The sequence below is a fragment of the Aethalodelphis obliquidens genome, unplaced genomic scaffold, assembly GCF_003676395.1.
Source record: "Aethalodelphis obliquidens isolate GAN/ISIS:26980383/991018 unplaced genomic scaffold, ASM367639v1 scaffold5, whole genome shotgun sequence".
NCBI lineage: Eukaryota > Metazoa > Chordata > Mammalia > Artiodactyla > Delphinidae > Aethalodelphis > Aethalodelphis obliquidens.
In genome coordinates, this window is record NW_020837949.1 from 42743362 (window position 1) to 42768951 (window position 25590).

At 41.4% G+C, this 25590-nt stretch overlaps 1 protein-coding gene across 1 annotated transcript in view; it reads right to left on the bottom strand.

Annotated features, from left to right (window-relative positions):
* Window positions 1–25590, bottom strand: part of BMPER (BMP binding endothelial regulator) — a 271041-nt gene that overhangs the window by 80036 nt on the left and 165415 nt on the right. Inside the window, exons 12-13 of the mRNA XM_027102219.1 lie at window positions 14050–14379; window positions 7415–7751 (exon numbers count right to left, since the gene is read on the bottom strand). Coding sequence (XP_026958020.1) covers window positions 7415–7751; window positions 14050–14379 — 667 coding nt within the window. The remainder of the gene's footprint in view (window positions 1–7414; window positions 7752–14049; window positions 14380–25590) is intronic.

Consider the following 25590-nt stretch of genomic DNA (forward strand, 5'->3'; position numbering starts at 1 on the left):
GAAGAACTTTTGTCTCTCTTGTTCAGTCCCAAATCGCCACACCTACAGCAGTACCTGGCACCCAGCAAGTGCACACTCAAAAGTTGTAAAAGGAGTGAATTAAGTAATTGATGAAATCCTCCTCCAAAAGCTCATGGCAAAAGCAGGATATTTAAAAACCTGAATGATGGACTCTGAGAACAGCCCTAGCAGCTCTGGCCAAGTTCTCTGACAAAGACCCGAGACCAAGTATCCTGTCAGGCTGGCTGCTCAGGCCCCACGGGGGTCTTGGAATGAGTCCCCTCACCTCTCAGTGTCCCAGTTAGCTCAACAATGACATGAGGAAAACATTCCTCATGTCAGCCACCACCCCTGTCACTCTCATGGATAGAAAGGGCTTTATACCCATCGATAACGAAAATACAATAAAGCTACACCAGACAGTCTCCTCCTTACTAAGGAGTAATCTAAGTCCCCGAAGCAGCCAAGAGAGATGCTACAAAATAATTAGTGTTTTACCTGCTACAGTGACACTCATTCAAATCTGTGTTCAAAAGCCCCATCTAATTACAATCCAAAATATAATTTTCTGAGGAGAAACACTGCAGGTTTCCAGGAAGTTTATGCTGAAAATAAACTCAAAGCTAAAATTAAAATCAAATTGAAATTACATTTAACCTTGAGCCAGGCAGGCTGTGGAGTAAAGAATTAACCTGGCCCAAAGAGAGTCTGGCCTTGGCCTTTAGCTCCTGGGGAGTGATCTCTAGGCCCCTGGAATGCACTGCTTGACAGGATTGTCCTTTTTTGCCTGGGTGCTTTGGCCAGGAGACACTCTAACAGTGTGCTTTATGATGGGGGCTTTGGGCCATCTGATAACAGTTCCAACCTCCAGAGGAGCTGGAGACTAAAGGCATTAGCATGACCTCTGGGAGGGGCTACAGAAGGTCAGCCATGCAGGCAGCAGGTGATTGAGTCCCAATAAAAACTCTGGACACCAAAAGCTCAGGTGAACTTCCTTGAGGGGAAATACCCCATGAACAGTGTCACACATTGTGACCAGGAAGAGTCAGTGCCAGTCCATGACTCCATGGGACAGGATGGTGGAAGAGGCCAATGCAGAAATATCTATAGATCAAAATACCACACAAAAAATATGGCAAGGCCAAACACTAGCCATCTATAGATAGAAGGTATAGAAGAGGATCCAGGAGGTCCAAGTGGCTTACAAGAGAATTGTTAACAGGCAGAGGTGGATTCTGAGATTCAGAGGCCTGCCCCTGGCAGTCACAGTAGTAGACTCATGCATAAGAAGAGCCGATAGCTCCTGCAGCATCAAAGGTGGACCAGAGGCTCCGCTTGCTCTGACTAGTCTATTCCCTGAAAGGACAGAAATGTGTGCACATTCTGACTTTAAGTGTATAACGAGTGTGGGGATAAAGATCTAAGATGGACTTGGTATTGGGGGTAGAAGTCACAAGGTGATCAGAGAGGATGAAGATGACAGAAAGGCTAAGAAGGGAGCTAAGAAAACTTTCTCCAAAGCAGACCTTCCAGGGGTGATGCTGGCTGAAATACAAAAGGGTAGAAAAGACATTTCCCATTCCCGAGTGAACCTAAAATCCAATGCGGGCGAGAGACGACAGCAGTGCAATATAGTATATGCACTAAATAAGGATAAACACAATCAGCATCTCTAAGAAACCAAAGAAAAAACATTTACAGAGGTCTGGGATGAAACTTGAGCTGTGCTTTCAGCTTAAATCAATGTAGAAAATGAAGGCATCTCAGGCAGAGGAAAGACATGGACCCAGAGGCAGGAATGTGCATTGTATATTTAGATACAGTGAAGGAGTAGCCTAGGGCATAAGTTAAAAGAGAGAGAGAGAGAGAGAGAGAGAGTGAGCTACTGAGTAGGGAAAACATTTTGAACTTTAAGGTTGGACTTGTAAGGGCTGAAGTCTGATCGGTGGTACAACTGAGGTGTCTACTGCCACCTGGTGTCACCTTTATTACATATTCAGAGTGGCTGCTCATCCTAAAAGCTAAATTTGCCAAAGGAAAAATAAAAAGGCAGGTTTAGAACATCACACTTTAAAATGAATATCTCATTTGATTTAGGACCCTAGTTCTAATGGCAATTTGAGGCAAATCATTAAAAGCTGTAAACAGAAATGTTCCAAGCACGTTCTCCTTTGAAGCGAGGGAAGATTGGCTTGATTTTAATTATAGAACAGCAGTTAGCTTTATATGATTTTCTCCTACAGACACACACACACATAAAGTCTGTATCGTTGCCTGCATCTCTCCCCTTGCCTTATAATAAATGATGAGTTTCCTTTATAGGAAAACCCAAAGTGGGTCATCCACAAAGGCTGTGATCTTCCTTTGGAAGGAAGCCACTGGCGGTCCCCAGGCGCCAGCATCTCCGACACCGTTGTGCTGTCGGAGTTCCAGCGTTCTCCTGCACAACCTCCCACCAACTACCTCCCAGGACCTCAGCGGGAAGGACACATCTGTGAATCCCCTGGCCTTCCTTCAATTCCTTACAGCTGTAAAAAACACTGCATGGAAAGAAAAGAACATTTCCTAGACTGGGAATCCCCAGACACTTACCCAAACCGAACAAGTGAACAGAGTTATTGCTCCGGTGAATTATACTGCATGAAGGGGAGTGGGGAGAGGAAAACAGTCCTGAGACGACGGTGGTCTGTAAAGGCCTGGGCTTTGCTGCAGTTCACATTAATCTTCCTGGCTTCTCTGAAATGTGGGCCTGCCTTGGCTGGAGAGGCCCGCTTTGCTAGCAAGTTACACTCACTTGCAACTACTTCATCCAAGATTCAGGTCTGAGTTTGCTAGTGTTTCATACACCAGCCCAACGTACAGGTGGTCTTCTCTCTCCCCAGCGTGACCCACATAGCTCAACCCATCTCCTGGCTTCCTTGCGCCCCCGGGGGCTGCCGAGACTGGTCTCGTCAGCCTGCCCGAATTCAAGGTGGGGAGTGGATTCGATACTGGCTGCTGAGGACCACCAGGGAGGCTACGGGATGGGGGGCTGCTTATTCCTCCTGGATTTCCCAGTTGGCAGCCAAGACACAGATGGAGAAGGCAGCGTGAGGCTGGGGGAGGGAGGTGAAAACAAAGAAATGAGAAAAGAGACCCAAAGACAACATCTCCTCCTCAGGGAGGCCTATGTGTGAATCCAAGTATAATTGAAATGATTTCACATTCATGTTTCCACAGTATACTAACTACTTCCCTTGCTACAAGAAAAGTCTCCGTGACATACCAGCGGCGGCCAATGCAGATTTGCAAAGGGGATTATCTAATTTGAGGACAAGTCAATTAGCAACTCTAGGACTTAAGACACATTATCAATGTAGCCAGTTAAAATTTTTATGTGATTCATAATTAAATTATTTTGCATCCAAACATATTCAATGAGTTAATGAAGCCAATATGCTGATCACAAAGCCTTTAATTTTTATAGCAAATGAGGCCATGATGGGTGGAACTGAGGTGCGAAGAAAAAATGAGCAAATCTTAAAAAGTTTCCCAAAAGAGAAGAAGAAAGTCTTGGCTAATATGGAGTCATTTCTTATTCATTTACAAAGTTTTTCAAGTTTTTAGACAATGGACAGTTTACTATTAAAATTTTTGACCTGGGTAAAAGACCAAAATAAAATAAGAGTTCTAAGTCCTAGACATCTCAAAAGTAAACTCTAATTCAGAGAAATTAGAATTATTATTTTGATCTTATAAGAAGAGCTATCTCATATTTATAAAAGAATTTTCCCTCTGGAACTTGTCATATGATTAAGGAAACCCAAAAGAGGTAACATTTCCTGAGAGAAATACCTCCTTTATCCTCTCCCTTCTCTAAGTTACAAACACAATGGTACTTGGAAGGTGGCATTTGTATATTACGCAACTTTATTCTTTGTCCTAAAGGTAAGTACAGATACTTCTTTGAAGGATAAGGGGAAGATGAAAGGAATCAAATTCATATATAATTTATATATATGACCTTCCATGATAACAAGGCAAATCCCTTTAGTCCTATATTGAGTCATAAAAAAGATCACAGCCCTTAAAACCCAGGTCACGACTATGTTTTAAGCTTCATTTTAGAAATTCCGCCAATGACAAAATATACAGGCAAAAATTTACATGTGTGGAATGTGATGTGATGGCTATTTTCTTCTTTATTCTTTTTAATGTTACTTAATTGTCATACAATGAACATATATTATTCTTATAAGACAAAAAGAGCAATTTTTTTAAAGGCTTGCAATGCAATCTTCACTTACTGTATTTTATTCAAGGTCACGAAAGAGAAACGGTTCATTTATAAATCGTTCCGTAGATTCATCAGTGAGACTCTATCTAATCTGTTCTCCACGATGAGCACAGGAGAAGATCTCGACAATCAGAAATGTAAGTGGCCAGGGGTGGGGCGGGCCAGATTCTCCATAGAGAGGAAGGGACACAGGACAACAGCACACTGTGCCAGGACGGCCTGTCTATCACGGACCAACGTGGCACCACCCGTTGACCTCAGTCCGTGGAGTAGCAATCCCACCAGGTAGTCGCTGTCATACCTATTCTAAAGGCAAAGAATCTGAAACCCAGCAAGCTACCAGGGCCACACAGCTAGAAAGTGGCAGGGTTGAGGTTACGTCCGGCTTGGCATTGCCCGATGCATTCTCTGTCCGTTGCTTCCTAAAGGCTCCCTAAGGTTTGTTCCTTGCTGGAGATCCCCTGAGAACAGAACTCCCTTTCCACGTTGACCTTGTTTCTTTTCTCTCTCCTGCCACATCCGTGCTTGGAGGAAAGAAAGAAATCCAGGATCTACCCAATATTGGCCACTCTCACTTGAAAGTGCATGAAGGTGAACCTCTCGGTTGGGGAATGAGATTATCAGCAAAGTGCATGACAGTCAGGATTGTCCAGCTCTGCCCTCCTGAGCTCCCCTGCCTCTTCCAGGGAGTGGCTGGCCTGGAAGGGTGCTCTGTCCCTACACCACACACAGCAGAACACAAGCTCACCTCCCACCATGCTCCATCCTCCAAACCTCAGTGCACAGGGATCCCAAGAGCATTCTCATAAGCTCCCCAAACTCAGGCATCCAGCCCCTTACACAGTGACTCCCCCGCCGCCCCCCAACTGCGCCGCTGTAGCAACTTTCAAGAGCAGAAGGTTAGCATCTGTCTGGCCACCTAACAATTTCGATTCTCTTTGTCCATGTCAAAGTCATTTCTCACGACTTCTGCCAAGGTGCTCATCATATTCCTGCTAGCAGTCCAGGGATCATAATACAAAATAAATCACCAAAGAGCAAAGAAATCGAAATTTGCAAGAAGGGAAGAATCTCTGCAGGCCTGCTCTCCAATTTTTGCTTTCAACACGTTCCTTTGAAATGGGATGAAAACCAAAGGTGTAGGCTGCTAGGGTCCTGGGAGAAGTACAGCCTTTCCACTCTATTTCAGACAGAGAAGGGTCCAATTCAAATCCACAACTGGGGTAGGGGAGCTTCCAAAAGAAGACTTACCCTTGTTAATCATTTAATTAATGGTAGAAGCTACAATAGCAGCCAACAGTTATAGAGCACATTGCTCGGGGGCACTGGGTTGAGCACATGCATCTATGTTCACAGTCTCATTGAATCTGAATGACAGTTCTTCAAGATAGGCTCTTTATTATCCCCGCTTCCCAGATAAGCAAACTAAGGTTTAGCGAGCTTAAATAACTGTTCAAGGTTGTAAAGCTGGACTGGATTTTTAGCTCTGGGAGACCACAAGTTTATTAATTGCTGTGCTCTATTGCTTCCCATCAGACTTTCAAGTGATGGGTATTTAGATTCCAAATGAAGCCTGGTTTGTCTGTCCAGGTGCTTAGTTCACTCCAGAGTGCATTAAGATCTTTTGATTTGAATAGACAAGGGTGACGTCAGTCTAGGGGGTGGTGCCGGGAGGAGAAAGAAGGGAACCCAGAGAATTCAAACTACAACCGGAAAATGGCTTGAAGGAACTAAACACGTGAGTTGGAGCCAAATGGTTTGGCAGATGCTGCCATGTTCAGGGATTTGTGATGACAGAGACAGTCCTTTTTCCACCCTACTTTGAGATGACTTTATAGAACTTTATCTTTTATATCCAAAGATCAAATAAATAAAAAAAGATCACATTTAACGAGAACTAGGAGAAATAAACTGGTGGCAGTTAAAGGGTAAAAATAACTTCTCTGTGGCTTCAGACCACAGGAGCTTTCTCATTTTAAGAGGCACAGGCAAATCACTTAAACAAGGCCTTTTTGGACTGTGTTCATCTCATGTTTCCTCCCACATCCACGGTGGTTAAAGTTATATACAGTCTTAGCTTTTGAACCTCATGGAATTGTGTAGTAAATGGAAGTACAACCAGGCCAAACTCAACAACTCACAAATGCAAGCTTGTAGCACAGAAGTCAAAGCCAGTTCTCCTTTGTAACCAGTTGCTTTGTATGGAAGGAGGTTAATCAGAATTAGAAAAGGTTATGGAACCCATGGTCTTTTTTTTTTTTCATATATCGTCGATACATAATATAAATATTGCACTAGACATACAAGTTTGCATACAGAAATGTATAGACACGTTCGCCAAATTGAAAGCAATGTTTAGCTCAGGGTTGTGAAACAGGGCATTTTTAAAAATCTTTAGCACATTATAATGGTTAATTTTATGTAAAAGTAGGTGTTGCCTTTATATTCACAAAACAGGTAACTTCGATGAATATGTATTGTTCATTTAAGACAATGATTAAAGTGGTTTGCTTAATACAAATGGAATCCATGGTCTTAACAAGAGACTTTCCTTCCTCCATCCTCAAGCCCTGTTTCTACTCTCCTCTGACTCTGGACACAAAGTCTCATAGTTGGCTAAAATCCAAGGAATCGTCACTTCACCACCTTGTTTTCCATGTGCAGATGTGTTCTGGGTGAGACGATGAGAAAGACCTGATGAACTCTTCCTCAGATCTAGAATAACCAAGCTCACTCAAATACCCAAAGGCAGCCAGAGTGATGTGAGATTCCTACCTCTGCCCTATACCACTGCATTTGAGGCCAGACTTTGGGAAGCACTCCTCAATCTTAAGAGTCAAGCTAACACCTGGAAAAATCCTAGAGTGTCACTAGCTTTCCAGTGCAACTGCAGACACAAAAACAGAATCACTTATAGGAGATAGCTCTGAAATATGCCCTTCAATTTCCTAATTTGGGACATAATGTGGGACTGAGTCAAGATGAGATCAGTCTCAAGAGAAGAAAGAAGCAGGGGTGTTTACACTGCACTTTGGGGGCCCTTGTTTTGTACACCAAGGGATTTGATACCCTCTATTCCATGGTCAAGTCTACCCTTGGTCTGTAACCCAAGCCTATTTCCCAAGGCACTGTACTTACCGGTAGAAAGTAGCATAGTCCACAGTTGAGTGGCAGGTCTGAAACTCCCAGGATTTGAGTTTCTGGCATTCCCGATGGGCTCGAAGCTTTACCTTCACTGTCCCTTGACACAGTTCAGGCACTGGTTTTCTCTGGGGTCTGTTGCAGAACTCATTGGACTCCACCCTCCAGGACTCGGCAAAGTCATCCACATCAAACTTGAAGTTTCCATCTCCACCAATTAAGTCATCACGCTTATGCCCATTGTAGTTGCCACAAAGACCACAGAGTTTGCCCTTGAGATGGGGTGCAGCCATGACTTCTACAAAACTGTCTCCATCCCATGATATTTCCAAACCTAGAGGAAAAGAGGATCAACCACTCTTGAATGCACCAATAGTTCCCAACTGTATAGACTCTTACATAGTACATATGACTATCTTCTAACAAGGAACACTAAGGATCTCACCAAATTCTTGATTACCTTTTAATTTCACCACATCAAACACTGTATGATATAACATGAATCAATTATTGGGGCTTAGAACTTTTTAAATGTATAAAGTTTGCCCTTATAATGATATCTTATGTACCCTAATTTGACTTGTAGATGACTATTCATTGACCATGATACTCTAGGGTTTATATTTTTGCCCTTTTCTAGAGTAATTGTCTTGGTCCAAATCATGTTTTCATTTATCCAACGACTATGACAATGCAGAAATGGAAAGATAACAAAGATGATAGTTTTTTTAGTATCATTTTTCTTCATCCAATAATCCCCCCATATGATTATGCTAGGTGCCAAGTGAAAATTTCCAAATTATTTGCTATAGTGGAAGTATTAAAGTAATAAATATAAAGCTTCTGAATACATCCTCTTCAAAGGACAACACTCCTACAAATGAAAATGTTTGCCCCCTCGTTACTTTACAGTCATCTGTGAGACATGCCCAGCTGTTCAATCCATGCTTCCTAGGGTTGAGATGTTACGAGCCCTAGGTTGGGGCCTCCATGCCTGGGCTGATCATAAGCTTCAAAATTTGACTAGGCATTGGAGGCTACCAGCCCACAGGCCAAAGTTACTCATGCGCTGGACAGAATCAGCAGGACAGTACTGTCTTGTTCACCAAGGAAACAGTCTTCACTCCACAAGGTAAAGAATGTAATCTCCTCTTGATTTGCTGAACTGACCATCTAAACAATTGGAGAATATTTCTGAGAACATTCATATTTTTTCAGACCTGCTGGCCCGAAGCTTCTAGGATTTACTCCAGCCAATGGCCCCACTGAATAGTGGGATTTCTGTCACATGTCAGACAGCCAGGTTCCACTGTCACACATCACAGATCAGCCTGACCAGAAGGTCAAGAAGGAATGTTCTCATATCCATCCTGATATTGTATGTGAAGACACTGTCCATAAGACAAAGGGGAGGGTTTCGTGAAAAGTCTTTTGAGGCTCAACCCAGAGCAAATGATAGCTCTGGTCTTATCATTTTCTTTATGTCTCAGGTGTGCGTTGGAAGCTTCTCTTACTGTTCTCCTGGTAATGTCCTGGCAGGGCCTGAGCCCCACAGTGAATGGTGAACTAGGTACCAGTTTGGTGGATGAGCACCAAGAGAACCTCTACAGTAGGTTGAGGTGCATTTCTGCCCTAGGACTCTTCCTTATTCAGTGTCACTGTCTCCTAAGAGGGACAGCCCACAAAGAAAGCTCTGTTTTAACAGAAAAACAGAAAGTGTCCCCGCTGTGTGTTTTCAGTCTTATCCTCTTGGATTTCTGACAAAACCTAGTCTTTGATTTAGTCTGTTCTGAGCCTCCGGAAAGATCAACATGACTCTTTTTAGAAGACTTTACCTTTGTTCCTGAAGGATCAATACTAGCCTGATGAGCAAGTAAGTGTTCAGAAGATACTCAGAAGCTGGGGAGATAAGGTGATGATGAAAAAGGAGAAAGGGGTACGGAGGGATGGAATGGATCTTGTCTGAATATAAAATTGGCATAAGGCAATGTCAGAGTGATATAAGATCAGCAAGAAGCACTCAGAAGTAAAATGCTAACACTAATATTCCTTAAGCCAATATTCTCTTGGACGTGGTCCAAAGGGAGAGAAGCCTGGCCAAACAGCATTCCTGTGAGTAGGACACACAACTGCCACAAGCAAGAGTTACAGATCCGCTTTAGGGAAAGTTATTGGTAGAATAAACCAGTGGTCTAAAACTGGATTTCTCAAGAAATAAACAGAAAGACTCATATGGAAATCACTGTATGCTAAATGAAAGGAATGGAAGCATTCTCAGTCCAAAGCAAATGGTAGAGAAGATTTCTTGATCAGGAGAAGAAGCTCGGTTCCAAAAAGCAATTACATAGAATTGGGTAAAAAGCAGGAAAGAAGGTAATCAGAAAGTGTCTCTTGGGCTTTCGGGAATAATTGGGTGAAGAAAAGACAGTGATGGGGCATGGTGATCAGAGCAAGGACACACTGCTAGTCTGTCCCCACACTGGACTAATCTCCTGTGTGGATCTCAAAGATGGGGTCAATTCTGACAACCACAACTATTGTATAAGACGATGTCTATTTCTTCATACCCCATCTTCCAACACATTATCTGACACATAGTATACACTCACTAAATGAATGAATTACCCTGTAAATTGATACTACGAGTCTGCAAAGCCAAAGAAATTTGTGAATTTCATGCTAGCTAAGACACTGAAATAACATTTTGAAAAAAGACAAGCAAACTATAATATGATTTGTAATACACTCTCTAAGGTATAGAAGAAACTTGACCTCATTAAGCCTGTAACTAGGCAGCTGCCCAGCCAGAGAAATGAAGGGAGAGATCAATCCCATACAACACTCAAACTTTTAGAGCATAATTCTAAAGATTTTCCACCTTGCAAAACTTTCCAAACTACAAATCTCTTTCCTAGACAGCAGGCAGATGCTATTTTCCAAGTGCCACACTGGTTGAGAACTTACATCCAAAGGAGCTCCAACAAAATTACTGGCAATGATATAATAAACGTGAGACTTTGGGCAACTGAGTTCATGGGAATTCAACTCACAGTGAACAAGCCAATCATTCTTTCTTTGCAATGGACTACTGGTCCATGCATGCTTGGGAAGATGCAGACCCACTGTGTTTTTAAAAAACTCTTCTCAAGACTCTTGACATCTCTTTCATGAAACACGGCCCCCAAAATAAGAGAATAATTTGTAATTCACTCTCTTTTTCTCCTCTTTTCTTTTTATCATTATACTAAGAGGATTTTCACAGAACAACGCTAGGCTTCGTATTGTGTAGGGGTGACTTATTCGACTACAGATGCCTTTGTCTATTGCTGTATCATATACATATGTGTTTGCACAGTTACTTTTACTCTCTACATGAGTAGAATCCATGCAAAGTAAATTACAGTAGTGACAGGCAAAAAAAAAAAAATGAATAAGTTGTAATTGAAAAAAAAACTGCTCTTCCTAAAGATATTTTAAATAGGCATCTTATGAGATGAAAATGCCATGGAAGTGTTTGAGAGTTTGGGGTTAGTCCTTTCTGCAGCTGGGATGAGTTTCCCAGTTCTCTGCATGGGAAATTGGTAGAAATAACTGGCAGTCAGAAGGCCAATGCTGAAGCACACGTCTCATGTGGGATGTGAGCAGCAGCTGCATTCCTTCCACTGTGTGAAGAGCTTTCCGATTTTCCCTTCTCACCAGTGAATATTTTACCAACCTGTTTTTCACCTTTCAAGTGTGTGACCTGGCTCCACACTACTAATTTTTTTTTTTTTTTTGGTAGGGGGATTGTTGTTCTTTTATTTTGTGGTTTTCTTTGCTTTGTTTTTTTGGTTGTTATTATTGCTTTTGCTGCAGTCCACTTTTAAGAGAGAGAGGAGAGGCAAAATCTGTCGACATACCATAGTGATGCTTAAACATGGATAATTTTTCTGTTTAGAGTTTACACCAAAGGAAAAAAAGAAAAATATATATATATATATATACTCTAGGTTCATCAAGTGTAGAGCTCTACCAAAAGTAAAATAAAAAGTCGCACTCCCACATGTTAATGCTTTCAGATGGATCTGATGTAACTCTTTCAGGTGGAGTTGATGAAGTGAACAGGCGGCAGAAAGGAAATATTTTAAGTGATTCGCTAAGTGCCAAGAGTTGGGGTGGGGGTGTGTGTGACAGGGGTGAGCAGAGCTTTCTCAAGCTACTGAGCCTTGTTCTGTGTCTTCTGTACTACCCCAGTTGTTATTAGGAATGTAGCTATAGCCTAATTCCACCCAAGCTACACGGCTACCTGTGCTCCTCTGGCAGACAATTCCATCATGAAGTGCTAAGTCTATAAACCACAGGGCCACAGAGCCATTCTTCCCCATCTCCCATCTTCCAGCTGCAGGCTTGATTTAAGCTGCTATTTTGAAGAAGGTACCCTTTGATCACATGAGTTTATGAAAACAAATTATGGAGGAAGAACAAACACTCAAAGGATATACTGTGATATTTTAGATAGGCAATCAATAGGTAATAAAAAGAAAATATCCCTAAGGGGTAGTACAAACTGAGATTGGTAGACCAGAGTGGAAGAGACCATTGTCTGGAAATGGAATTGTTCCATTCAATGGATAATCGCGAAGCAAGTTTAGTGCCCAAAGAAATACAGTTCCTCCCTAGCAAGCAGAAAGCTTGTGCGCTCCGTGTAATACAGGAAGCTGTTCAGCTGGGTATTAAGGGCACATAAATTACTTGCATCATGGCAAGAGAGACAGAAAAAGAAAAGAAATTGTAAAACTGAGTTCAAGGCCTAGAAGAGTTAAATTCACTATCCTAATTATGGTATTTATGATATATTATTATTTTCTTAGCAGCCTCATCCTTGCGGTCATATTTGCCATGTGAAATCCTTACAAAGAGTACACTTATTCCGTAAGGTATTGTCAGCTGTGACAGGAACAGTATTGAAACTCCTCAACTGTCAGTAATATCTGAATATGCAGAATCCCTTTGAGTATTGGGTTGTAGATGACTAATAATTTCCATATCAGTAGAATCCACTGTGTCCACCTGGCTTGCAAACAGATAAGCAAGGTGCTTCTAATTATAACTGTGTAATAATGGGTCATTTTGTGTACATTCTACGTGAAGCCACAAACTGTTGCTTCCTTCAAAGGGATGAGCTGAGGCCTACATGTGCGGAGTGGCATGTCATTTGAATGCAACAACAGGTGTCTGAATTGTCTGGGGTGGATTAATCCCTCTAAAGTTGAATGAACAGAGCTCTTCACATCTACCACTGTCAAAGTGAAAAATGGGAATCTTCCCTTCTTTATAGAATGTCCCAATGCATTAATATTTAACATTTCTTAAATAAAAGCTCCCTGGGCTTCTCCTTGGCTTCCTGCCTTTGTTTAGCTAAGCTGGCATTCCATCGGCTCAAATCAATTTACCAAATATATTTTGGCTTGAACAGAAACAATTAACAGGGTTCTGAAGGTGCCGTGGAGAACAGTCTCTGCAGTCCCTCAAAAGTGCCTGCTCTATCAGATATTTCCCTTTCAATCCATATTAGCTAAAGAAACTGGAATCCAATTGATGTTTTGACATTGTTAAATTCTCATCAGTGCAAAAAGTAAGAAATATGCTGATTTCCTCAAGTATCGTGCTTAAAGAAATAGCATATGCCAGGAGGACATACAGTTCAAAATCCAATTGACAAACAATATGCATTAACCAAAGGCAGCATGGAAGGAACCATACATGATATAATATAAACTGTGTAAATGAACTGAATTCATTCTTTGGGGCTGAGAATGAAGGATTGATTTCTGCTTCTAAGATGCCTCTCTAAGGCAGCACCTCACAGACAAAAATTTGAGCCTCACTGAACGCCTAGGAGTAACCTACTAGCAACTATGAACAGTTTGGCCAAGGGGGAATGTATCTGCCCGTGGAGGGGAAACACAGAGTCCAGGGGGCCTCAGGCAACATGTGATGCTGAGAAAAGGCCTCAGTGGCCAGCTGCCTGTGCCCACGGCTGGGGGAAGTGCTTTCAGAGCAAGCATCCTAAGTGTCCTCCAGCAGAAGCCGGTGGTTCTACCCCTCAACTCAATGAGCATCCTGCCCCGGGTCAAGAATGGACAGGACTGCTGGTCACACAGTCCACCATCTGCACTCCCATCTTCACACCCACACTTTTGCAGTTTGCTTTTGAGGAGTCCCTCCTTCTTGGACAGATGCTAACAAGGAAACACTCTTTCTCACAGATGTGAGACTGCACATTACTGGCTGAGCTGGGAAAGACACAATTCCAAGCTAGACATCAATGGCCTAAAGTAGCAACAAAACATGAGAAAGGGGTCATTTGGAGAGAACCACCGCTATGTCTGGAATGAGGATGGAAAGGCACTGGATGTCGACAGATTGCAAGACTGGTGTAACTGGCATCAGACTGCAAGGCTCCTCGGTGTGCAAACTTCTCCAGCTGTTTTGTGGCACCTCGGGCGTGCGGCCACACCTGCAGCTGGAATACTGCTCTGCCTCTGGTTTTCCTCCGTGGAGGAGGAGCAGCTGCAGCTCCTGAGCACAAGTTGGTGAGACAGAGGGAAGAGCCAGAGGTACAGAGAAGGCCGGTGCTTCTAGAAGCCCACCTGCTTTGGTCGTCACTTTCAAGAGGTAGCCGTCCAGGTCGATGTGAAACTGCGGCGCGTGGCAGGGCAGCGCGATGCGCGAGCCGTTCCAGCGCACGGTCAGGTGCTGCTGGAGGCTGACGGTGCCGGCGCCCAGCACCAGGTCCACCGACTTGGTCCAGGAGAAGGAGCGGGTCCTGCGCGCATCGTTCTTCACCAGCACCTGAAAGGGCGAGGCAGGGGAGGAGCAGTCTTTTGTCAAAACGTACTGACACGTCCCCTGAAAGTTAAATGTCCGTCCGTCAAAAGTGTTGTAGTGGGGATCTCCGAATACTGTGCAAACGCCAGGCTCTGCGGATGAGTGAGAGACAAAAGCAGGTCATAAACCGAGTGAAGGATTCAAAGAGAAATCAGGGGTCCCTGCAATAAACCTCATAGGGGCACCTGCCAGGTAAAGGGAAGGCCTTAGCAGAGGTGCACTAAGGAAAATCAACTTAAAAGAAAATAAATAAAAAGTTTGGTTGTTCTAAAAGTTTGTACCAAACCTCACAGGACATGTAATACTTCTGGTGCTTTTATACTTAAAAGTTATTTACAACACTTCTGAATTCTTAAAGCATCTCTATTTTAGAGACTTGATACGCTTCTATGGTCTTAATGTCAAAGACAGATAAATGAAACTAGGATAATTTTATAAACAGAACTGGCCTAATTTCATAACCCATATAAACAAGAACAAAAATATAAGTAAAAGGCAGCAACATAAATGACAATACACCAAAGCATTAGTATGGTTTCCATTTAACTGATTCAAAAAATTTGGAAACATGGTATTCTCAGTGTTATTCACGGTCTTAGAAAAGTATTATATTCAACACTCATGTATTTCTAAGTACAGATAAATAGAACTGCCAAACAGATACATGTTTAATATTGTTAAGAACCAAACATGGATAAAGTTGACAGTCTCTGTATTTTCTAGAAATACAAGTCTCCTATATTTTGATCTGTGTATCAACATCTAAAGTTGGATAAAGAATCAATTGTAAAGCCCATCATTCATTAAGTTTAAGAAATTCCAATGAATTCATCACTTCAGAATACCACTAATTCAAATACTTATGAGACCCAAGTAAAGTTTTACACTTTAGGGCATTTCAAAGGTTTATACAGAAAACTAAATATCGTTTCTTTTTTTACAACAAAATTTGGCATTGATTTGTTTTCTATATAAAGATATTTTATCTGTTTTTAAGAAGGCATAAACAACCAGGAAATGAGAAATTCATTTAGAGAAATTAGCCCACATGATGAAAGAACTAAAATAAAAAGATCGATTTCCAGAACAGGTCAAGAATATGAAACTATCCTATACAAATAATTGCTCTGAATACGTAACAGAAGAAGTAAGCATCAATACAGAAGAAGGATGTGCCAACTGATCTGATGGGACCAACTGGATCCAAGGCAAACATTTGCTTTTAATTTCTAAAATTTTTGGAGAGTAATGTTGTTTTATGATACATTATGTCATTTCATATGTCAATTTCACATGACTCCATATAAATCATACGTATTGGGAATTTCGTAAATTAATTATTGTTCTAAGTTAGCTTTCCTTGTCAACATTTAATAGAGGCTCACAGAACACATTGTTTCTGGTATGTAGGAGAGTTTCAATGAGCAAATACTTCAAGGAATATAAAAAAGGCACTACTTGGGGGAGGAGGGTGGAAGAAAAGGGTGGGAGAGAAAGCTTTGCAAGTTCACCAGCAACAGTTTAATTCACCCGCCATTTCGATTCCTTTCTTATCCTTTTTTATGGTGTTCTTTCCTTGTGACTCCAGTTTTACTCAGTTTGTTGCTCCACACTGTACCCCACCCTCACCTTCTTAATCCTATATCCCCCCAAATAGCGTTCCCACCTATCTAACCACCCCATACTGCATTTTCCAGTCCTTTCTCCATGTGATTACTTCAAAATTGTCCTATCACACATTGCTCTCACAGTCTGACAAATGGAATCCTTCCCTGGGATGAAGATGGTGCTTTTTGGTTGACAGGGAGCAAGGCCGTTCTTTGGGACACCTCAAGTGGCATCAGGAGAATTATAATAGTTCAAAGTTAATGCTACCATGTGCCCCCAAAGAACTAAATGTTAACCTAACCGCCAGATGCACCAAATTCAAGAAAAGGGCTTTTTCAGAGCTTTTAATGCCACATACTTGTCAAGAAAACTCAGAACCAATCAATGCTTTTGAGCTCTTGAGCTTGAAATAGATGGACCTCAGCTGGCAAAGGCCAAGGCACAAGTGAAGGAGCTGCAATTATATTCCTGAGAAATCCTCTCTCAGTTGTGAGCAGGCAGGCACAGGGCATGCCTACACCTTCTGCCCGGAGTCTGTAGGGAACAACATACAGCTTCTCCAGGTGTTCTGACCCCAACTGCATCAAAATGACAACTAACAAAAACAGTAACAGCTAACGTTTACCAAGAATTCACTACATACCCTAGCACTATTCTTCATGCCTACTGATCATGGACACAGTGTAAGAAAATGGATATTTAGATTGTCTCCTAACATTAAACAAATAGCTAAGCACTTGGTAGTAAATCCATAAAATGAACTATTATCTAGTCATTGAAAAAGTCTGTAAATAATGTTCATGATTGAAGAAATGCTTATGCCATATTAAGTGAAAAATAGGAAACAAAATTCTATCTATAGGATAATCTTGACTGTGTTAAAATAAATATCCAAACACACACATACCCCAAAATTGTAAACTGAGATTGTTTCTTGGTGGTAGAACCATGAGCGATAATTTTTTTCTTCTACCTTATGTTTCTGTTTTCATTTTTGTTGTCCCTGTGTTTTGTTTTTAAGAGTCAAGATGTGGGTACATGTAGATAAGGTCAATTATGTGACAAACCAAATCCTCAAAGAAGCAACAGAAAATATACTGCCTATAGAATGGCCCTGGGGCCCTAGGGAAATCTGAGCTTGCTCACAGCTGGGCAGGAAGCTGTGAGGGACATCCAGGGAGACCAGGCAAGGGAAATCATGTGTGAGCAGGGCTGTCAGGAAAGATATTTTTCAAGAGGCCATAACTTGTGGAAGAGAAGGGTCTGGAGATCAGGATGATTTTTCTGTATAAGGGCAATATAGAAGAAGCCAACAAAATTTCATGATGAGGAAGATGCCTGAGAATTATGTGTGTCATTTGGGACATTTTTATCACAAACTAATATAATTTTGAAACCTTGGCCCTTTCTCCTGGCACCTCAAGGTCCCCATGCCAGATCCTCGAGATGTCCATGCAGGAGCAGCGAACACATGCACAGAGAATGACGGAAAGTGAGAATCTCAGGGTTAAAAAATCTGCCTCTCTGAAAAGGAAAAAAAACTATAGAAACACTTAAGGGACAAAAATGAACACTGTATCCTCATATAATTTTTGCTCAGCAGACCCAGTGAAATGAGTCACAGTCCAAGATGTTCTGATGTCTGGTCACACTCTCCTGGAAAGCCTGGAGTGGCAGTTAGAGCTAAATAAACAGACCCTTCCGTAACTATCCTTGCCTGAATATGTTTAAGTCAGACGATGGAGAGAAAAAGCCAGTTTACAAGCAGTCGTATGTGCTTTCATAGTCTTTTAAGTCAAAGTATCAGACGTCATTTTTGTTTTGGTTTGTTTTCAATAATATGTATACAATGTCTAGGAACTGGAAAAAAAAAGAGTAGAATATTAAGAATGTTTTTTCTCTTAGGTAATGAAATTACGTGTGACATTTATTTTCCTCTTTCTTGTTTATGTGTATATACATTATTATTTACATTTTATTATTTATCATCACTATGTATACTCTTGGAATAAGGACATTTATTTTAAAAAAATAAAAATACTGGATTAAAACATACCTCTTTGATTTTACCTATTTTAATAAGACAGCTATGAGAATTAATAGAGTCGGGCTGCTTCTGAAAACAAAATTCCAATGTTTTTCTCTTAACCTCATCAAGTACATTTATTTCTCCCATGGGTATATTTACTCTAATAAGATGCCTTCCTTCTGAGAACAGTGATTATTCTCAAAACATCCATCAGCGAAAATTAAGGGAAAATTATACAACCTCATGTCATAAAAAATAAGAGAAACTGAGAAGACTCTAACCCCCTTCCCTCAAAACACAACAAAACAAAAACAGAAAAGCATAAGAATAAAAAAAGTATCATTCACGGTTCCGCCAACAAGAAATAATCACTGTTTACCATTTTGGGGTGTGTGTGTGTGTGTGTGTGTGTGTGTGTGTCTGTGTTTGTGTACATTTTAACATAGTTAAGATTATCCTGTACATGAAATTTTATTTCCTCTTCACTTACTGTAAGATTTCCCCAGTTACTAAAGTCACTTTGAAAACACAGAAAATGACTTTCATCCTCAGTCCATTATTCTCTGCAAAGAGAATACCACACTACTACACAGAACAGTACCTTTCCAGAGTAGTGTTCTAACCATGAGGAAGGTCTATCAAATGAAAAACATGGCTTTAAACTTTCCTCAACATAAACTGCAGTAAAACGGGCCCTGTGGGACTCCGGCGCCACTGGGTCATGCAGGGGCTCCTGGGAATCCCAGGTGGGTAAGAGCCATGATAATGCCAAGTTTGGGTCAAGAACCAGGAAAGGCTGGGGTTAGAAACGCTGCCCTGAACACAAGCCCTTACGCTGTTTGTCTAGGCTCCTCCTGACATGATGTAAGCCTCCAATATAAACAGGCTGTGTGTGATCCAGCAGGAACTGAACTTCCCCACACAGGAGGCTCTGGCCTCTCTCAGAGGTGTCCCTGACAGCTGCTGCCCCCAGGGGACCTCAAAGCCAACAGAAGCTCCACCAAGGGGCACCTGGATTCCTTTCAGATTTTACATCCTTGGCTTCTTAAATCAAAACTTAATCTGACTTTACTGTGTGAATGTGGGGTTAGGTCATAGCGGGTTTCTTTCCACCCATCCCTAATCCATGAGACAGACTTACAAATCTACAAATAAAAAGCTGATTTTTTTAAAAAGTTGAGTAGGTACCTGAAAGTAACATTAAAAAAAAAAAAAAGGTTTGGTAGGGATACTGTTAAGAATGTAAATTTCTTTTCATATAATTTCCATAACCTCATATCCTCACCAACTTCAAACAGAAGAGAACAGGGAGCATCTTTACCTTTGAGATCTAATTTGAACTAAATTTAAACGTAAAGCCGAGGCTGACATCCTATTACGGCCTCCCCAGCTGAGCCCAGGGCTTCCCCACCTCTCATCTTGGTTGGTGCACTGGCCTGTGCCTGCCCCAGACCTCAGTTCACAGCACTGGAGTTCATCAGCTCACGTGCCAACCTTCCCCACGTCTCAGCCAAAGTCGCTTCTCTTTCCTGTAAGTCCCCAAAGCAAAACTGACCACACAGCTCATCTTTTCTGGGACTTTTCTTAAATTCAAATACTCTATCTTACAGTCACACTATGTTTTTCAGTTTGAAGGTTAAAAGGTTAAAGGTTAAAAATATGGTCATCATACCCACAGAACGCTTATGATAAATCACTTTCCACCCAACTACAGCTTTTAGTTGTAATGTATCCTTAACTCCTAAAACAGGCCTTAAACTCCTTACACGTAAATTTTGTGTATACTTCTCAGTGCGTGGCACACTGGCTTGTATATTGGGGGAATCTACATTTATATACATGATAAACGGATTCATCTATGCATTACTCATAGCAATGCCTGGTATAATACATATTAGGTATCAAATATTTGTTAACTGAATGGGTTAATTAATTAAAGAATAAATTTCAGTGGAGGAAAATAAACTGCCCACACTAAACTCACTAAAATATTTAAGTGTAATAAATGGTGTACAGCAGGTAATTCAACAGAATTTTGCTTAATCAAGTAATTAATTGAACAATTAACTAATGCTCTCAGGACAAGGGATTAAGGCTGCAGATGAAATTAAGGTTGCTAACCAGCTGACCCTGAGATGGGGAGATTATCCTGGGTATTTATCTCCAGGCAGGATAAATGTTATCACAAGTGTCCTTATAAATGAAGCAAGAAGGCAGGAAAGTGAGTGTCACACAGTGCTGCAGCATGAGAAGGACTCAACTTGCCATTGCTGGCTTTGAAGATGAAAGAAGGCTTCACATCAAGAAAAATGGGCAGCCTCTAGAAGCTGGACAAGGCATGAAAACGGATTCTCCCCTAGAGCCTCGAGAAGGAATGCAGCCCTGCCAATACTTTGATTTTGACCCATTCAGATCCATTTCAGACTTCTGACCTCCAGAACTTAAGATAATAAATGTGTATTGTTTTTAAGACACTAAGTTTGTAATAATTTGTTACAGCAGCAATAGGAAACTAATAGATCTAGCAAAAGTCAAGGCAACTTGGTCTGGAGTGACTAGGTTACACCAGGTACCATGCCAGATGTTTTCCATATTTTCACTATCTCCTTTAATCCTCACTACTTCTCTACACATGGTATATACTATTACCCTAATTTCTTAGCAATGAGTCTGGAGAGGTTTCCTTGTTGCCCGTGGTCACCCAGCCAATAGCAGTAAAGATAGAGTCCAACCCAATCTCTGTGGCTTTGAAGCCAGTGCCTCCCACACCATGACTTGATGTTTCCATTTACACCCTATACCACAGCATCCTACGCAGTCATTGTTGTTAACAAACTGGGATTAGAGAGCTTTGGGGGAATCTGAAGAAATGTATAGACACTCTTCCTTCCAAGTGCACATGAGTATATCCACTCAAATGTAGAGGCTCACAGACACCCTTTCCTAAGACTGATCAATGACCTCCTAAGAGTTCATGAACTTCAGTTTAACGACATCTATCTAGAAGTTAATTAAAAACTATATTACACGGTTCTCTCATTTAATGTGTTTACATTTCATCTCCCCAACCACATTACAAGTTCCTAAACTCAGGGTCTGTATCAGCTTTTTATCCATGTCCTCCAGGGCACCTTCCAGAATGCTGGAAACTCATTGGGTGTTAATACAAACTTGTTATAGAAGATGCATTTTTGCCACTCTATCATCCAAGCTCTGACCTTAAAATGTCTGCCCTCTTTAAACTAGAAATCGCTATCTATCAGTAAAGAGGACTTCTTACCTGAGTGAAAAGATGGGTTTCACATCTCTAAATTAACCTATCTTCCAGCTTTAAAGCCACCTTAGAGCTTTGTGAACATTAAGTAAGTTGCTTAGAAGAGAGCCCTGGGTTTGAATCCCAGTCTTGCTACCCAATGACTACAAAAACATGCGCACACTACCTGTATAACCTCAGTCTGTTCACCTGTAACATGAGTTGAAGAACAACTACTCTGCAGGGTGGTTATAAAGACAAAGATAGCATTGCAAAAGTGCCCAAAGTATAATAGATGCTTAGAGAGTAGTCATTATTAGTTGTATTATTATAAATGCTATGCAAATCTAGCAAGTAGATACCCACTGCCTGCTGAAATAGGGCTGGATAAGACTGTAACATACTTATAAAATGGAAATGTGTTGAAAAGACAATGTGAGTTTAGTTCATCTATAAAAGACATACAAATGTAGATTTGGGGGTAGAATGGAGTAAGCCGCTAGACCAAAAGAAGAATGTTAACAAAGTCATGGACATGGGAGAGAAGGCAGCTTGCACAAGAATAGCAGGAGACTGATCTGCCCAGAGTGGGTAGTTGCTTCAGGAGATGTAAGACACCCAAGCCGTCTAAATAAATTGGCCTGAGATTTATTGCCAGCCTGAGAAGTTTAAATGTATTCCAGATAACCAGCATTTCTTAACATGCTTCCTATGAAACATCAATCCTGCCTGTTACTCTGCCAAAATAAGTAGAAATAAAAAAACCTCTGCAGCCCAAATTAGCTTGGGAGGGACTCTACGCTCCATCATCCTCCTGCAAGTCTACCCTGCACATTGGCATAGAAAGGGCTCTGCGAATTCTGCAGTGAGGAAACAAATTTCAGTTTACTTGACCCAGCATTTCCCTAATGTATTTAATAATAGAACCTTGTTTTGAAAATCTTATTCATTACTATCCCTCAGCACTAGAGTTTTATAAAACAAACTTTGGGAAATTCTGAGAGAGACCAGTGAAGGAAGCCGGTATTGGTTTCGTGAAAGCCAAGTTTGGATTCCGACAGTGGTATGCAGAAGGGGCCGACGGAGGAAAGACAGAGTTAGTTGCAGGCAATAGGATGAGGTTCTGGCTGCCGTGGGAATGGGAAAGAAATTATTTATTAGAAAAAACACGCAAAGAGACAATCAACCAGACCTGATGACTGATTATCAACAAGGGAGAGAAATGCCCAAAGTATGAGAAATAACATTAAGACTCAAAACCTGTGCAGCTGGGATAAAGGGGGTGCCAAAATTCAGTCAACAGATAGGGGCTGGAAACAGCCACTGATCTCTCCATCCAACTCCCAACCCAGATAATTTACAGAATCAAAGGTAGCAACTGTTAATCAAATTCAAATACATTCCTTTGTGAAAGAAGAATGTACTCTCCAAAAAATTTAGAAGCTGAGACGTACCATATTCATATCTTGTCAAGAAGTCCTATGTTAAGGACCTGAAAGTTTGGACAAATGTGAAACCAAAATGAGAGAGTAACTGCAGATGCAGGCAGGGCTGTGAGCTCACAGGATGAAAAGGTGTAAAGTAAAAGCAGAACAGATGTGTGTACTAAGGAGAGATATGAAAGGGCAGAGCAGAGGAAAGGAGCAATGGTTGGGGGTGGAGAGCATTAACCAAGAAGGGGACTGCGATAAGGAAAAGGATGATACTACTCATAAATATGAATTTCACATCAAAGGGAACCACCGAGTGCAGCTAATGAGTCATATCTCCAAACTCCCAAGGAAGGTTAGAATTCAAGTATTGTAATCCAAAAAGCTGAAGAGGTAAAGTGACCTCAGAAACATAGATAAGGTTTTAAAAGGTGAGCAAATACAGCTGCTCTCAAATAGAAGCCCTTAATCATGTACAGAAGAAAGAAATTGGCAAACTTCATATATATTTCGCAGTAAACCTCCAAAATGAGTAAAAATGTAGTCAACAAAGAACATATAATAGTGCTTAAAGTTTGGGCTTTGGAGTCACATGGACCAGGCTATTGGCTGACCTCACCTTATTTAATTTCTCAGACCCTCAGATCTCTCATTTGTAAAATGGGTATAACAATAGCTTCCACTGCATGGATCATTGTGAGGATTAAGTGACAGAATGCACGGAGAGCATTTATCACAATGCCTGACACAGATTTACATTCAATAAATCGCGGCTGGTAAGAGGAGCAATTGTAGTGGCAGCAGAGTAGCAATTTTTTGTTGTTCTTATTTGATTCAGAGGAGATGTGACCTCCAGAGAGGTATAAATCTGCCTCAGCTTTGCATACAGTCATGTGTAATTTATTATACAGTTTTTCCCACAAAGTATACTTCTCAGAGTTTGGGATTTGTATTCTTTGTTTTGTCACTTAGGGGTATTTTAGGTGCACCACTTTTAAGAGGTTTTGGTCACAAGTTTCTTTAAAAACTGGGTATTTGCATCTTCCTTGAGATTCAAGATGGCAGCCTTGGCCAAATGTGCCAGATGTCTAATAATGAATTTATACATATCTTTATGTATAAAGATATATTCTTTCAAAATTAGGCAAGAGAGTAACTTTTAACTGAATGATTTAATAATGGTATATCTGTATTAAGAATACTTTCCCAAGCAAAAATCCAGGGAGGCGATATGATATTACAGAACGAATACTGGAGAAGGAGGTAAAAAAATGCAGGTTTTCATCGTAGCTCTTCAAGTTAATACTACTGTGAGCCTCAGTTTCCTCACCTAAGAATTAGAAAGGTTGACCTCATAGTTAAGGTCCATTCATTTATACAATTCCATGATGCTAAAATGATGATGAGCTTGACTGGCAGGACAATTCTGCTCTTTCTTACTCCCAATGGAATTTATACACAGTGATTTCAAACTTAAAACTATATGTATTTTATCACTGTAAGTAAGAAATTTGGGGGAGATCTTCACTTACTGCTGGAAATACCTCCACCTTGAGTTGCCAGAAGGAAAAAAAATACCTGGAAAAATGAGCGGACATGGAAAAACCACGCCAGTTTGAGTCACCAACTGTTCTGGACCTGAGCAGAAAGGTGGAGGTGTCGCCAGGTAGATGAAAACGTGGGCACTGGAGGAATTTGGGCTCCACTACCTACCTTGGGCATCGTTCTTAACCTCTGAGCCTCAGTTCCCTCAGCTGTAAAATGGAGCTAATAACATTTCTTGACAATGAAATGGATGTGAGGATCAAAAAAGATCAAAGATAGCCCAGGACAGTGTTCGGGCTGTTTATTAATATAAATAAATATTAGCTGCTGCTGCTATTACAATGACTGCCATTATTGTTCCATGATGATGATTGTTAACTAAACAGTCAGAACTGACGAAGTTACTAACACCCTGTAGAAACTGACAATACGTGGTGGATAATAACCCCTAATAACCTCAGGCTCCTCCAACTTTGCATCAATTTACAGCCAGAACATTGAAGGTAACAGTATCCCGTAGAACAGAACTGCAAATAAAATGGAAAACAAACCGATTTCCTCACACCCTTCCAATGCCGCTTCTGCCTGCGTGGGGTTTCCCAGCCGCCGCGTGCGGTACAGTTGGGTTTTATTTGCCACCCTGTCTGCTGGTTGGGCCTTGGGAGCTGTGACAAACCCACCTCCAGATGCTGGAGGCTAACTTCAGTGGCCACTTAGCTTAACACCACCACCTCCTTCTCCTCCTCCTCCTCCTCCTCCTCCTCAGCAGGGCTAAAGTCAACACCACAAATTCTTATTCTACAAGCATCTTGAGCTCCGGTTTCAAATTTCCTTGCTTTCCTGAGTTAAAGACAGACTCTTGGCGTTAAGGGACCTGGAGTTGCTTACAGTCTTGGAGGCTCAAACACAGAATTACTAATTTGCGGAACCTCTGTCAGTGGAGATTTCTCATAAAATGGGCCCTAAGGTCACTGTTTCATTAACTTGTTGCATTCCCCTTCTTACAACCACTCTTTAATTGGAGATCGCTGTCGGGATGCTCAGGGACTTAAAAAAGGTGAGCTAAGACCAGGCAGGGCAATTCCACCGTGCCCGTGGTGGGTGCACGCAGCAGGCAGGGCCCCTTTCGGACAGCAGGCACCCCAGTGCTGGGCACAGCTGGAAATCTAACCCTTGGGGGTTTTAAAAAGTCACCTGGCAACTGTGAGCCTCCTTGTACCCTGAGTTGCTGAAATCTGATATTTCCTGTTACTTGTGGGACATGTAGTTGAGGTTATTTCAATTAAATGCACATCTGTGCTCAGAATACCCTACCCTCCTCTGTGTTACGTAATCGTGAACTTGGTTTTGGGGTTGGGATTCTGATGATGAGGATTGATGTAGCTACAGGCACAGCTTAATGAATCTATAAGACCGGAGATGGGGCATCAATGTCTGG